This window comes from Natrix helvetica, assembly GCF_964273705.1.
Source record: "Natrix helvetica genome assembly, chromosome: 3".
NCBI classification, from domain to species: Eukaryota; Metazoa; Chordata; class Lepidosauria; order Squamata; family Natricidae; genus Natrix; species Natrix helvetica.
This window is the reverse complement of record NC_138549.1, coordinates 2,689,482-2,705,490: the sequence shown is the minus strand read 5'-3', so window position 1 is coordinate 2,705,490 and position 16,009 is coordinate 2,689,482. Positions and strand designations below refer to the sequence as shown.

Sequence of the window (16,009 nt, the reverse complement as noted above, 5' to 3'; positions counted from 1 at the left end):
TCCTCTTCCTTCCTTTTCTTCCTACTCTTCTTCCTCCTCCTTCTCCTCCTCTTCCTTTTTCTCTTCCTCGTCTTCCTCCTCCTATTCTTCTTCCTCCTCCCTCCTTCTTCCTCTTCCTCCTCTTCTTCTTCTTTCTCTCCTCCTCCTCCTCCTCCTCCTCTCCATCTCCTCCTCCTCTTCTCCTTATTTTACTTCTTCTTCTTCCTTCCCCTTCCCTCCTCCTCTTTTTATTAACTTGGAATTATGTGTTGTAACCAGTGGCAGATTAATTACGCAGCATAACCTGTTTTTATTTTAGAGATTCTTGAACTCATCCGTGAAAATAAAAATTGAAACATGGACGGCCACATCAGGATCCAAAGCTGTCAGAGGAATCCTAGAGGGCCAGTGAAAAAGGTAAAACCTTGGCCGTAATCACCCCATTCATTTGGCTGAGTGACTGTTTGATGGCTCACGATAAAGGTTTCCTTTTTCCTTGACTTTCTTAAGAAAAGAACATTTCACAAACAATTTAGCAAGAAGTCTGCTAGGCCAGCTTTAATAAGTCCCACTGTCCGTAAGTCAGCGTTTTTTTAAAGATGGAGTCCATGCGTTGACCAAGTCCATTCAGAGCCAAGGAGATGTTTCCTCTCTGGAGTTTTGGAAACAATTTGGCCGTAACACAACCGCAACAACACTTGGATTTCTTTTTTCTGGGTTGAACATGAATAGCTTTTCGTGTTTTCCTATAGACTTGAGTTCTTGTCTCAAATGTTCTTGGATGAACTCATTCAGCCTTTGCTGGAATGAACAATGTTTTGTTAGTTGCGAAGTCGTGTCCGACCCATCGCAACCCCATGGACAACCTTCTTCCAGGCCTTCCTGTCCTCTACATCCTCTGGAGTTCATTTAAGCTCAGGCCGACTGCTTTGGTGACTCCCTCCAGCCAGCTCATTCTCCGTCATCCCCTTCTTCTTCTTTTGCCCTCCATAGTTCCCAGCATGAGGCTCTTCTCCAGGGAGTCCTTCCTTCTCATTAGGTGGCCAAAGGATTTGAGTTTCCTCTTCAGGATCTGGCCTTCTAAAGAGCAGTCAGGATTGATCTCCTCTAGGACTGACCGGTTGGATTGCCTTGCAGTCCAAGGGACTCGCAGGAGTCTTCTCTAGCAATTATAATACATATAATTTAATAAACCCTTCAAATCTAATTTTCTTCTCCTTTAGCAAGGTCCCGGTCTCCTACCTTTTGAGGAGCCATTAAAAAGACTTCCCCCCAATTCTTACACTTAGTTTGAACACCAGGAGACGCAAAATCTTAAGACCTCACGATAAAATACTAGTTTCTATGCAATCCTGACTTAAAGAAAACCAAAAAAAGAGAGAAAACTTCACAGAATTGCTAGAGGTAGTCCTCAACACCACTGAGCCCAGAATTTATGTCGTTAAGCGAGAAATTTGTGAAGCGAATTTTGCTCCATTTTATGACTTTTCTTGCTGCCGTTGTTAACTGAATCCCTGCCATTGCTAAGTTAGTAACAAGGTTGTTAAGTGAATCTGGCTTTTCCATTGACTTTAGGTCCCAAAAGAGGAATTGCATTTACCACAACCGAGCTCCAAACTGAGTGAGACTGTTGTTAAGCGAGTTTCGCCTCAGTTTACGTCCTTTCTTGACGATATTGTTAAGTGAGTCACTGCAGTTGTTGAATTAGTAACACGGTTGTTAAGTGAATCTGGTTTCCCCATCGACGTTGCTTTTGTCCAAAGGTCATAAAAAGGGGATCGTATTTACCACAACCAAGCCCCAAATTTTGATTGCTAAGCGAGTTCCTTGTTAAGTGAGTTTTGCCTCACTTTACGGCCTTTCTTGCCACTGTTGTTAAGTGAATTCCCACAATTGTTAAGTTAGTATAGGTTTTCCCTTCTTGAACAAGGGGCTGGACTAGAAGACCTCCGAGGTCCTTTCCAGCTGTATTCTATTCTATATTCTAGTAACACAGTTGTGAAGTGAATTTGCCTTCCCCTTCAACGTTGCTAATCAGAAAAAAAATCACATTTAACCATCTCCTTATTTATTTTCTTATTTATTTCAAAAACAGATCTACAGCGAATCTTCCCCCTCTCCTATGACGCCGTTGTTGCAAAGTCAAAAACCGTTGTGTACCATATCAACACAAGATCTGTCCAAAAAAGATGAACGTTTCAATGAGGTTTGGCATCTCTCCGGTTTTTAAATTCATAATAATAATATGAATTACACCTTCGTTATGCTCTTCACCATGTCATTCAGAGAGGAAGTATGAGACTCTTCCCTCCATCCCATTCACTATCTTTTAAATTCATTTTTATATGTGAGTGATTTTAGTATCATTTCTTTGCCCCTTGTGAGCAGCCCAGAGTTGGGTGACATGCAAGCTGTTGTTATTTTAAAATAAACCTTGCTCCTTAAGAATTAGAGAAAAGATGTTAGCAGTGAGTTCCTGAGACTCTTTTCATATAGTTCACGAAATATTTATATAGTTCAATTACAGAGAGGCCCTCAGTATATTTCCCTTTTTAGACTGAATACTTATTTTGATGTTAAACTAAGACATACACTCGAGATGGCGAACCTATGGCATGCGTGCCACAGGGGGCACGCGGAACCATTTGTCAGGGCACGCAAGGCATTGCCCTGCCAGCTGGCCAGCACACATGCACGCATGCGCGCACTGACCACCTGAATTCAGCCTTTTTAAAAGCCATTTCTCTCCCTCCCCAGGCTCCAGAGGCTTTATAGGAGCCTGGGGAGGGTGAAATGAGCCTCCCCCGCCCACAGGAGGCCCTCCGGAGGCTTCAGGAGCTTCCCTGAAACCTCCGGAGCACAAAGTAAATGGCCCTGTGGGCAAACCGGAAGTTTGGGAATGGACTTCCGGTTTGCTTGTAGGGTCGGTTTAAGCTCTCCGGAGGCTTCAGGGACCTTCAGGAGGCTTCCCTGAAGGCTCCGGAGGACTAAAAATGCCCCTACGAGCAAACCGGAAGTCACTTCCGGTTTTCTCGGAGGCTTGTTTTATGCCCTTCGGAGGCTTCAGGGAAGCCTCCTGAAGGTCCCTGAAGCCTCCGGAGGGCCTCCGGTGGGGAGGGGGGGGAGGCTTTTTTCACCCTTCCCAGGCTACTATAAAGCCTCTGGAGCCTGGGAAGGGCGAAAAAACATGGAAAAAATGGGGGGGGGGAGCGCCTCCCATGCGTGCATGCAGACTTGGGGGATCGCACTTTGCATTATGGGTGCAGCATGCCTGCGCACGACCCCCCCTGCGCTCTCCCCCATGGCACGCGAGCCAAAAAAGGTTCGCCACTGCTGCCATACACTGAAATATAGAACAATTTCTGAATTGTTTGTATTTATATTGTTGCTTAATTAGACAATAGCTAAGCTTTCTAATCTGATTTTTCTCTGTTGGGAGAAAGAAAATAGATGTATTCTTAGCCAAAACAGAACACAAGTTTCTTAAACTTCATTCAAATTTTCCTGAATTTTCGATGGATGGATGGATGGAGTGACAGACAGACAGACAGACAAATAGAAGAGCTAGCTAGCTAGATAAATAGATAGATGATAGATAGATAGATAGATAGATAGATAGATAGATGATAGATAGATAGATAGATAGATAGATAGATAGATAGATAGATAGATAGATAGATAGATAGATAGATAGATAGATAGATGATATAGTTATGGGATATAGATAGATGATAGATAGATAGATAGATAGATAGATAGATAGATAGATAGATAGATAGATAGATAGATAGATAGATAGATATAGTTATGAGATAGATAGATAGACAGATAGATAGATAGATAGATAGATAGATAGATGATAGATATAATGATAGATGATAGATAAATGATAGATAGATGTTAGATAGATAGATAGATAGATAGATAGATAGATAGATAGATAATGATAATTAGATGATAGATAGATGATATATAAATAGATGATAAATAGATTAGATTAGATAGACAAGATAGATGATAAATAGATATATGATAGATGTTAGATAGATGATAGATGAAAGATGATCGATAGATAGATAGATAGATAGATAGATAGATAGATAGATAGATAGATGATATAAACATATACACTAGATACAGCTTTTTTTACAAAACTTCTGGAAGACGTAAACAAAAACCTAACTAGCATCAAATATACATCTTCTTTTGCTAAAGCCTGAAGTATAATATATTTAAAACCTGTCTATATTTTTTTCAATAATTTACGTGATCTCTTTTTATATATATGTATTTTTTTTATTACAGGTCACATTTCTCTGTTTTGCTAGTGAGACTGCTATTCCACCTAAGGTATGGTCTTCTTTGAGTCAGAAGATATATCAAAAGGACATGCTTCATAATTAAGATGAACAAATTCTATCTACATTCCAGTAAAGACAATCCTTGACTTATGGCCACAATTGAAACCAAATTTCTGTTGCTAAGTGAGACATTTGTTAAGGGAGCTTTGCTCCACTTTATGACATTTCCTGCCACAGTTGTTAAGTGATTCCCTGCGGTTGTTAAGTGAGTCACAAGGTTGTTAAGTGAAGCTGGCTTCCCCATTGACTTTGCTTGTAGGTTGTGACTCTACAACCGTCATAAATAGGAAACAGTTTCCAAGCATCTGAATTTTGATCACATGACCATGGGGATGCTGATACGGTCGTAAGTGTGAAAAATGATCATAAGTTTCTTTTTTCAGTACCATTGTTGAGTGAATCTGGCTTCCCCCTTGACTTGGATTGTTGAGAGTTCACAAAAGGGGATCACATATACAACTGTCATAAGTACATGCCAGTTGCCAAGCAGCCAAATTTTGATCATGTGACCATGAGGATGCTACAACCATCTTATGGGTGAAAAGTGGCTGTAAGTCTCTTTTCAGCGCCGTTGTACCTTCCCATGGTCACTAAATGAATGGTTGAAAGTCTTGCTTATGTCACTCGATTTCAAAATATGGTGGAGAAATTCTGCTGAAGTGAAGATTTAATATTGCTTAGTGGCCGAAAAGGTATCAGAGGAAATGAAACTTTCTGGAGAAACAAACATAACTGTGTCATATTACTACACTATGATTTTATTATTTCCGCGCCTCCCCCCCAAAAGAATAATGTGTCAACTCCTAAAGTTGTCATGGTGAGAGAAGGGGAGGGGAGGCGCATTCCACGCTTACTTTCGGCAAGAGGCGGATCTCAGATTACCGCAACAGACTTGGGAGGGGTGCACCTCATTGGGGAATGTGATTTATGACACAGACTGAGGGGAGGGGAGGAACAGGGGTAAAGTTCAAATAAAGCTAAGATCTGATTGTCTCTCGGGTTTCAAAAAAATGCCCTAATTGATTAATGAGTCTCGGGCCAAACTTCAAAAGAAAATTAGTTATTTATTAGGAGCATTTATTTTGGCAAGATCTTTTCGCAGTCAGAACTTAGCCTTATTTGAATTATAGCTGAACTTTACCAGGTTATAGCTGTTTCCCGGGTATTTATTTATCCTAATCCATACATTTGTCCTCAAAAATAATCCCGGACCAAACATAATTTCTAATGTTGGATTTTCCCCCTTACCAGAGGGAGCCCCCTTGTGGAGTACTGTGAAGCTGTTACCATGACAACTCCACTGGGTTGTACAGTAGAAGCCATTTTAAGGCACAACAGGCTGCATCTTAACAGAACACACACCCTGAGGGGTGTTAGGGGTGTCTTAATCCCCAGATTTTGCTGCAAATCATTTTTGGTTTGATCCTATGAAGAAAAGCTCCGATGTTTGGGATGAAAAACGTATTGGTGGGATTGGCTGATAATTTCCCTACTCAATGGAATTGTTGTTCAAGGGTGCTCTGCTTGGTTTAGGAACTGGCAACTGTTTCTGTGGGCCTTCCAGATGTTCTGAAATCAAGCCACTGGTGCAGTTTACATGACCAGGAAGCTCTTTTACTAAAGGACATTTGTAAACCAACAGAGACTTGTGATGACTTCAGACACAAGGTAAGAGAATATAGCATGCTGCTATTGAATAGAGTAAAGTAGAGTAAAGTAGAGTAGAGTAGAATATAGAATAGAATAGAATATATAGAGTAGAATATAGAACAGAGTAGAATAAAATAAAATAGAGTAGAATATAGAATATAGAGTAGAATATAGAACAGAGTAGAATAAAATAAAATAGAGTAGAATATAGAATATAGAGTAGAATAGAATATAGAATGTAGAGTAGAGTAGAATAGAATAGGATAGAATAATTATAGAAAACAGTTGGCAGGGACCTTGGGGTTTTTCTAGTCCAACCCCCTGCCTAGGCAGGAAACCCTATACCATTTCAGACAAATGGCTATCCAACATCTTCCTAAAGACATCCAGTGTTGGGGCATTCACAACTTCTGGAGGCAACTTCTGTTCCACTGATTAATTGTTCTCACTGTCAGGAAATTTCCCCTCAGTTCTAAGTTGCTTCCCTCCTTGATTAGTTTCCACCCATTGCTTCTTGTTCTACCCTCGGGTGCCTTGGAGAATAGTTTGACTCCCTCTTCTTTGTGGCAACCCCTGAGATATTGGAACACTGTTATCATGTCTACCCTGGTCCTTCTTTCTATTAAACTAGACATACCCAGTTCCTGCAACCGTTCTTCGTATGTTTTGGTATCCAGTCCCCTCATCCTCTTGGTTGCTCTTCTCTGCACCTTTTCCAGAGTCTATGTATACGTACCCACCTCCCACCGAGGTAGTGCTTGACTACAATTGAGTGCATCATTTCTGTTGCTAAGTGAGACAGTTTTTGAGTGAACTTTGCCCCATTGTACGACTGAGGTCACATGATCTCCTTTTGCAACTTTCTGACCAGCATTCAATGGAGAAGCCAGATTCACTTAACAGCCAGGTTGCCAACTTGTCAACTGCAGTGATTGACCACTGGAAGGCCGTGAAATGGGGCAAAGTTCACTTTAGTGATGTCTCGCTTAGCCACAGAAATTTGGGGGGGGGGGGCTCCTGTGGCCATAAATCAAGGACCACCTATAGCTGCTGATAAATAACCCATGGGGTTTTTTTTTTCCTTCTCTTGTCACCAGAATTGTGTTTCACGAGTGCTGTGCGTGATGAGATTGTCACCTTCGTTTGCGAAGCTCAGAGGGGACGCTGTGTTGACGCTGCTGAGCAAGTACACCGCTGCAATAAGATGCAGCGAGGAGATGCGCCCGTTGCAAAAACAGACTCTGGACTCAACCAACACCGAGAACGATGACACAAATCAATCCGTGTCGTCCATCGAAGACGATTTCGTGACCGCGTTAGAACACTTAGAGGAAGATGAGACGGCAAAAACAGCCCATATCGGTTAGTGGCCCCCTGGGATGCCGTAACTTCTTCAATATTTGGGATTTGGCAATGGATGTTTAATGGCGCGTTCTCATTAAATGTAACGTTCCAGAAATATTTTCGTCTGTAGTATGTTGTATAAGAGCAAGGGTGGCACGGTGGTTATAATGCAGTATTGCAGGCTGACTGCGCTCACTGCCAGGAGTTCGATTGTGACCGACTCAAGGTTGATTCATCCTGCCATCCTTTTGAAGTTCGTAAAATAAGGACCTAGATTATTAGATGTCTAAGTGCTATTGCTATTTTTGTGAGGGGTCCTTGTTGCTTTCTGAGCTTGGTTGTTTTAGACATTTCATTAACCAACTAGGTAACATCATCAGATGGGAGACTCTCTGCCATTTCAGACAAGGGTTGTCCAGTCACTTCTTAAAAACCTCCAGTGTTGGGGCACCCACAACTTCTAAAGACAAGCTGTTCCACTGATTGATTGTTCCCACTGTCGGGAAATTCCTTAATTCTAAGTTGGTTTTCTGCTTGATTAATTTCCATCGGTTGCTTCCTGTCCTGCTTTGGAAAATAGTTTGGACTCTCTCTTCTTTGTGGCAACCCCTGAGATATTGGAAGACTGCTATCATGTCTCCCCTGGTCCTTCTTTCTCTTAAGCTAAACATACCCAGTTCCTGCAACCGTTCTTCATATGTTTTAGTCTCCAGTCCCCTAATCCTCTTTGTTGCTCTTCTCTGCGCTCTTTCCAGAGTTTCAATGTATATATTTTAAAACCACAAACATATTGATTGCTAAGGATGTAATTGTATAGATATTTACTTCGAAATTACCCACTTCAACCTAGTGGAACTTGCTGTTAATTGAACACGGGAGTTTCATATGATAAATCCAGTGGCCTACATTTTTTGCAGTGTCTCCTGGGTGGGATTCAAAAATTTTAGCAATTGGTTCTCTGTCTGGTTTCTGGGTGAGCGTGGCCATAGTGGGCATGGCCTACTCAGCCTCCTGCTCCATGGCAGGGGGTGTTTTTACCCACCCAAGGTTTCGGAGGGTTTCCTCGAGCCTCCGGGTTGGTGAAAATGCCCTCTGGAGGCTGGAAATGAGTCTGTTTCCAGACTTCCGGAACTTCCGGGAGGTCCCTTCCTCGCCCTCCTAGAGTCTCCATGTGGGCTCTGCACTTACCTGGCATCCAAAATGGGTTGTGTGGAGACTTCTGGGAGGGGCAGGGTGGAGTGGGCAGAGCCAGCCAATCGTTGTAACTACCAGTTCGGCAAAGCAGATGTAAAATTAGCATCTGATTCGCCTGAACCGATCCAAACTGGCTGAATCCCATCCCTGATTGTGTCCTATTTTATGCTAATTGACTGATTTTGATTCATTAAGCTGGTGTCAAGTCTTAATAGACACATAGACAGACCTTCTCCAAGATAGTTTACAAAAATGTCTTCTCTTTCTTTTCTCCCCCCCCACCACTTTTGAACAGAAACTGAGAAGAGTTCAGAGTCATCTCCAAAGTCCACCTTTGCTCATCCTCTCAAATCTAATGATCAAAAGTCCTTCGTCAGTTCTCTGTATCGGAGGCCGTCGGTCAAGTCCTCCATCTCCTTAGTGAACATCTTAGAACTTGAAGAATTGTCATCTTCCGTAAGAAATTCGGTGTCTACTTCCATTTCTGATCCTTGGATACAGAGAAACTTTTTCAGGCCCCACAGTTCTTCGGATCGCGGTGTTAATTTTTTGCACAAAACCTTATTTTCTTCCTCTCCGGCCGATTCGTCCGAGTCGGACTGTTCTAGCCCAAGCCCTATCATCTTCTTGGATGAAGAAGGCTATCAGAAAAGTTTGAAGGCCAAGCTTCAGCTGCCAAAAATCCCAGTAGGGAAAGATGGAGTTGAAGATTCTGACTCTGAAGTCAGCGAGTTTTTTGATAGTTTTGACCAATTTGACGAACGCGAACAAACTTTGGAAAATAGTTCTAAAGATTCTAGTGATCCCACCACCGTAAGTCATATGTCGCAGAAAAGCATCGTTTCATGTCAGAAGACCTGCTCCACCTCAGCATCAATGAACCCTCAAAAATTCAAATGTGATCGCCCGATTCTTCCAGCCAACGTAAGGAAGCCAACTCCCCGCAAACCAGAATCTCCGTACAACAATCTGTTGGACGTCCCAGATTCTCCCCGCCTGATCAAAAACCCAGCTGACGATCACGCGTCCTTGTTCAGCCCAATCAGATCTTCTGCTTTCAGTCCTCTGGGCAGTTGCTTTTCCACCGAATGCCTCTGTCGAGCGAACCGAGATGCCTTCAGCCAGAACCACAACATCGTCTATCACACTTACTCGGATTTTGCAAATAATATTTCCTTTGAAATTCTGGGCTCTGTGTGTAATGCTAGGCCACCCTCGTTGTGTAGATGCATCAGCCAGGGTACGGTCGTCCCAGAAGAACAGAAAGACCGGATGGCAAAAATCCAAAGAGAGATATCTAGAAAAGGACTTCATAAGAAAGATAGATCCAAACACAAGTCAGGAGTGATTAAAGATCACATCCAGAGATTTGCTTCGGAGCTGGTGGAAACGAGTTTTGGAAGTGCGTTTAAAGATCTCCAGAAGAGTGTTTCTTCGTGTACCAATGCGTTGTGTCAGTTGGCTGCTAAATTGACTTCTTCGATCTTCCAGATGGCCTTCTACGAGATTGGAAGGCAGCAAGCTCTTCTGTTGAAGAAGAAAGCTATTAATGGTTTGGCAGGATTTTTGGTGAGCGAAGCCGTCACCGGAGCATTGAAAGAACTGTACTCTGTGAAGCAACAAATGTTTACCAACACCGTTACCAAATTTGCAGCGAACCTTGCCGAGGAGCTGATATTTGAGGGGATAATGGAAGTCTGTCAGTTTTCACATCCGCCGACGCCCACGTCGTCTCATCAGGGCTCCTTCCATTATAACGATCGAGTCGTGTGGTCCTATGCCGAAGACTTGTCTGAATCCGTCATCCAGGATGCTTTCATTGAGTTATCACAGGTCGATGTGAGCTTCATGTCGCAAGCGGCCATAAGCGTTTCCATGGACAACGTAAAATATGTAAGCAAGGAGAAGGTGCTGGAGTTAACCCACACATCCAATGGTTCTTATGAGCATTGTGAGGAAGTGCCGGTAGCCTTAAATCCCGTTTGGGAATTCAGAAAGGAACACACCATTAATCGAGCCTTGTTCTATACAACGGGCATTGCAAGTTCGATTCCGGTGCCCTTGGCTGGAAGCATCCTTTCTCAGCACCAGATTTTATGGAAGGAAGACAAAGTCAAGAATCCACTGCCATCAGAGACCAAGCTCCCCTACGTCAGAGGGTCCCCGGAAATGTGTTGTGCCACCAAAAACAATCAAAGTGAAGTGTCCTCACTTAGAAATATCTACCTGACCACTGATTCCACACCAGGCAATGAACACGATTCTCCTGACCATCCCGAGTCCGACAAATTTGCAGAACTATCGAGCACTAATAACTTTACTGGCACGATGGTCGATATGATCGTATCGGAAGTCTACGAAGCCGTCACTTCTTCCCGGGTTTCTAAATCGTCAGAGACATACACTGGCGTGCTGCAAATGAAAGAGGCCCCCTGTTTGCAGTGCATCGGGAAAGACTCCTGCAAGAATATGTTTGCAAATTATCTGGCCAAACGGATCGTAAAGCAGTCCGTCGACGAAACGAAATCGGCGTGTTCGGCTACAAGTGAGAAATTAGCCTACTGCGTTGGGTTGGGAACCCACGGAAGAAGCGGTAAGAAGGAATCTCAGGGTATGGCCAAACAAGGAGAGAAAACGAAGAATATCCCAGTTATCGTGGGTCAACAGCAGATGCCTTTAAACAACATATCGAAATTTCACATCTCTACCGCGGCTTCGAATCGATGTTTGCTGTTGGGATCTAAAGAGGGTGCTCATGAAAGAAAGAACAGTGTGGCCTGCAAGCCATCCGCAAGTATAATCTCTCCTACATCGACATTTGTCAAATCTAATGAGCAGGTTCCAGATGTGGAAGACAGTACTGTGATACTTATCAGTAATTTACCTGAAAAACAGCGCGTGTCTAAAGCCCCAGGAGGTTCTGCGTTTGGTCACGAAATGCCTTTTCTGGAAATAAGTAACTCTTCTGTGGTGCCCACGTGTGAAGACGCGATTCAGCTGGAAGATAAATTGAGTGTCAGAGACACAAATCTTCTCGTGGTACCAGAAACTCCCCCCTCCACACCTTTAATGCCTTCTCAGGCAAGTTCGGAGTGGAATTTAAGGAAATTAACCAAAAAACTGAAAGGGGAATTAGCCAAGGAGTTTGCGCCTGCTACTCCCCCTTCGACTCCTTACGTGCCGGAAACAGATGGAATATACACTCCGGAATGTGGAAAGTTAGAAAAAGAAGAGTTTATGTTGAAATTAATGCGGTCTCTCTCCGAAGAAGTGGAAAACAAGGAAGTTGAAGAACATTCGGAAACATCGTTAGAGCAAATTCAACCTTTGGGACCGACACTAGATTATGCTGATCATCTAGCTACTCGTATCATCTCTATGGCAACCGAGCAGGCCGCTACTCAGATGGAGAAGAAGAGATACTTTCAAGTAAGCACGGAAGACCAAAGAGGCGGGCATTCCACATTTGTTAACATTCCGGAAAAACACCCACCCACTTTATGGATTTACGCTGGTAAAATGGCTGGGAGGATCATCCGAGAAGCCAAAAAAAGGTTCAACTCAAGACATTGTAAACTTTTGAGTCTCCGTCACATTAATTATGAGGGCGATTGCTTCCACCTGAAAAGAAACTATCACGAATGTTGGTCCCAAGACAAAAGACCGAAGCCACGTTCTAGAGAACCAGATGCCTGCGCTCTTCCTGTGCCCCTGAATCCGGAAACTTCGGGGCTCAGCTCCAAATATCCCAGCTGTGAAAGTGTGACGGATGAATACACCGACCACATCATTCGGGTTTTAAAACAGGAAGGCGGCCACGGGGACCTCATCATGGATAATTTTGCAAGCAGGCTTGCTTACAAAACGGTGAGGTCTGGAATGCAGCAAGCCGCCAGGAAACTCCGGGCGAAGCACAGTAGAAATATTGCTCCGGAAAAGAGCTCCAAGCTAAACAGCAAGCTTGAGTTGTTCGAGGCCGCAAACCAAGACTTCGATCAAAAGAGTCAGAAAAATGGCGTGATGCTTCATCTCGCGAAGCAACCTTGGAGGAGTAGGTGTCCCTTACATGGGGTTGAACGTTCCAAGTTGCTTGACTTTTCAGAATCTCTTGCTTGTACGATCACCTCTGATGCCAGAAGGATGTTCGTGTCCGCGACAAGTTTACCCAAATCTTTCACGGATTCTTGCTTGTACCAACCACCGAGAGACGACAAAGTCACCGATTTCAAAACAACGTGGAGTCAAAGACTGTCTTCTTCCCGTTATAAGCAGAAGCTGTATCACAGCATGGAGAGTTTGAGGGACTCGACCTACCAAGGGAACATTTTACGAGCCGTAGACCAATACGCGAAGAAGATCGTAGATGATACTTTAGAAGTGAGCTTAGGATCAGCTACTCGGCAAGCTCCAGAAGGCTGGATAAATGGGGAGAGGTTAACCTATGAAGAAAAAATAATCCCATTTTCCATAGCTGCCTGCAAACACTGCATTGGCGGTTCGTCTCTGCCGCTTGCTGGACGAGATTTTCCTTCTAACGTTCGGCAGTCTTCGGGTGGGAGTGTAAGCATCACCTTGCCTAAATCTCATGTGCTTCATTTGGACATTCCCAAAATTCACGTCGATATGGAGGAGAAGGTCCTACTTGCTGAAAACCTTGCGCCTGTCACGTTGGACCGAGCGAGGCGGCAGCTCAGCAACACCAGTTTGACAGCGGATAGTGGAATCAGTCAAGATGGAATCAGTTTTGCCGAAAGTCTAAGCACAGAAATTATGACTTCCTGCATGACAAATATTGCTCCAGCCATCAATATAAGGTAAGGTTGATTTTTGCAGGGAATATATATTGTAGGACTGTGGTGAGCCCTCTCTGTGGGCATGTGCGCCATCGCCAGCTGCTTTTCTGCGTACACTGACCAGTTGATCATTGCAGCTGCCAGAGCCCTGGAAACCTCGGGTTTCCAGTGTCCTGGCATGCGCGAAGACCAGCTGGCACACCGGAAACCAGTTTCTGGGGTTTTGAAATTTTTAGTTTCTGGGGCTCTGGCGCACATGTGCACATACGCATACTTATGTTCCGGTTTGGGCACTCAGTGCCAAAAATGTTCACTATCACTGCTATAGGAGAAGAGCAGGCAGAGCCAGGAAGGGGTGGGCAGAATTAAATGAGTCATCAGCCTAAAGTCATTAACAGTCTAAGTCCAACTCCTCTCGAATGCTGCTGACCCTTATCTGGCGCCAATTTAGAGTTGAACTTGAGTTGACCAGATCAGGAGAAGGAGAGAAGTGGGAGGAGTGAAACAAGTCATCAGCCTAGAATCATTGCATTCCCAAAAATGATCTAAGTCCAACCCCTCTTGAATGCTGTTGATCCTTATCTGGCGCCAATTTAGTACCGAACTTGAGTTGACTAGATTAGGAGAAGAGAGGCAGATCTGGTGGGAGCAGAGTTAAACAAGTCATCAGTCTAGAGCAGTGTTTCTCAAACTTGGTGACTTTAAGTCCTGTGGACTTCAACTCCCAGAATCCCCCAGCCAGCACAGCTGGCTGGGGGATTCTGGGAGTTGAAGTCCACAGGACTTAAAGTCACCAAGTTTGAGAAACACTGCTCTAGAGTCATTCCGTTCCCACGAACAGTCTTAAGTCCAACCTCTCTTGAATGCTATTGAATTCTGGCGCCAATTTACTATTGAACTTCAATGGACTCGATTAATGCCAAGAATCTGGAACCGTATGTTAGGATGCAGTTCAGAAGATTTATTACTCAAGCCTATACATAAAAACATATAAGGGGTGGGACCACGAGACTTGTTTCATCTTTCTGAAAGAGCCATTGGAATTTGAGGAGACCTCTGGAGGTGACTTCCAGGTGCGGTCAACCCTGAAGGAAGGTCAGGTATGCGGAGTGCAATGACAAATAGTGACCCTACCCTACTTACCTGTATTAGCGCCATGGAAACGGAGGGTCCGAATTCTGCTGAGTCTGTGGTCAGCCAGCAAACTGGAGATGATAGCACCGGCAGCTGGTCCAACTTGAGTTTTGATGATGAACATCCAGACGAGAGCAGCAGCTTTCTCCACCTCAGTGACAGGTAACTAAAATCTATTTCTAATGTTGACTCCCATCCATCGGAGTCAACTTTTAGTGACCGAATTTCTCCAGAGTGAATGTTTAATGTACAGTTTTGATGAGATGGCTTCACAAACCCTTCTTACACCGTTAAGGTCCAAGGTTGACTTTCACAGTTTTTAGCTTGAGAAACTGGCATTTTTAAAAGGTTGAATGATTTAACTGTCGTACACCACCACCACCCCGCACACACACCTGAAAGGCTGGTAAGGGCGGTCGTCCTGGAAACAGAAAGGGGCCGGCTTGCGTTGCTTTGGCCAGGCTCACTCAATCCCAGTAGGTGCACGCACGTGCAGAACCAGCCTTCGCCATCCCAGCAGGCGTGCATGTAGACAGATGTTGACAAGCACACACGCTCACGCCGGGATAGGGTGGGCTGGGCCTGCGCGTGCCCACGCCCGCCGACTCCTGTGCGCATGCATGCCTGCCAGGATGGCATGGGCCTGGCCTCCTGTCAGTGTTCCAAATAGCATCCAAAAGTGAATCAGAGTCCAAGGCAAAGGATTCCTCAAAGTTCCAGTTTATGAAGAGAGCCATGTTGGCACATCTGGGAAAACCCGAATCTGAAAGCTTCCCGGTTTTCCCCACCCAGTTGAAAGTTCAAGATCTTTCCCCCCCACACCCACAAGTCCATCCCATAGTCCAATCTCCCACTGCCACGCTGGCAGCTTCCTCCCATCCAGTTCCGGTCAGGTGCAGAGGTGCACAAAGACACATGATGACCTTGGCTTTCTAGAAAGGAATTTTGTTTTGGCTACATAGCATCTAACTCCTTTACAATCCCCCCTCCCATTTTCCCACCATAGAAAATGCATAGTAGAATAATAGAAAGTGTGGCACGCCAAAGATCCAGCAGAAAAGATGGCGGCAGGCCTGACCCTGTGTGCGCGTGTCCCCACTGGGATTGCGTGAGCCTGGTGGCCGAAGTGACCCAGGCCTGGCCCCTTACCGTTTTCAGGATGGCCACATGGGCGAGATCTGATCGCATCGCAGGCCGCGTCTGGCCCTCGGGCCTTGAGTTTGACACCCCTGATCTAAGGCAATCCGCTAGTCAACAGGAAGTTCTGGTTGGAGCTAACTACCTATTTCTTCGTCGTTCAGCCCTCTTCTCTTCTCTCCTGGCAGTAATGGTAACAGCAGTAGCTGGAGCAGTCTTGGTTTAGAAGGAGATTTGTATGAGGAGAATTTGTCCTTTTCGACATCCGACAGGTTGGTCCAACCAAGACCCAACGACAGGACGGTCCCCCCCTCGTGTTTTCATGCATGGCCGTGACTCCTTTTTTTCAAGACCAACAATCGGGCGCATTTAAACCTGTCGATTTCACTGTCGGCGTTTGCTTCTCACTTCTTAACA

The 16,009-nt window shown here is 44.4% G+C and overlaps 1 protein-coding gene across 4 annotated transcripts in view; it reads left to right on the top strand.

Moving 5' to 3' along the window:
• AKAP11 (A-kinase anchoring protein 11) overlaps positions 1-16,009 on the top strand; it is a 50,122-nt gene that overhangs the window by 20,018 nt on the left and 14,095 nt on the right. For 3 of the 4 annotated variants that reach the window (XM_081947899.1, XM_081947897.1, XM_081947898.1), the window contains exons 3-10: positions 299-396; positions 2,075-2,185; positions 4,285-4,329; positions 5,874-6,008; positions 7,088-7,352; positions 8,824-13,342; positions 14,474-14,617; positions 15,781-15,864. In XM_081947899.1, the coding sequence (XP_081804025.1) occupies positions 337-396; positions 2,075-2,185; positions 4,285-4,329; positions 5,874-6,008; positions 7,088-7,352; positions 8,824-13,342; positions 14,474-14,617; positions 15,781-15,864 (5,363 nt within the window). In that variant the 5' untranslated portion in view covers positions 299-336. The remainder of the gene's footprint in view (positions 1-298; positions 397-2,074; positions 2,186-4,284; positions 4,330-5,873; positions 6,009-7,087; positions 7,353-8,823; positions 13,343-14,473; positions 14,618-15,780; positions 15,865-16,009) is intronic. The other variant, XM_081947900.1, reaches the window with a different exon arrangement.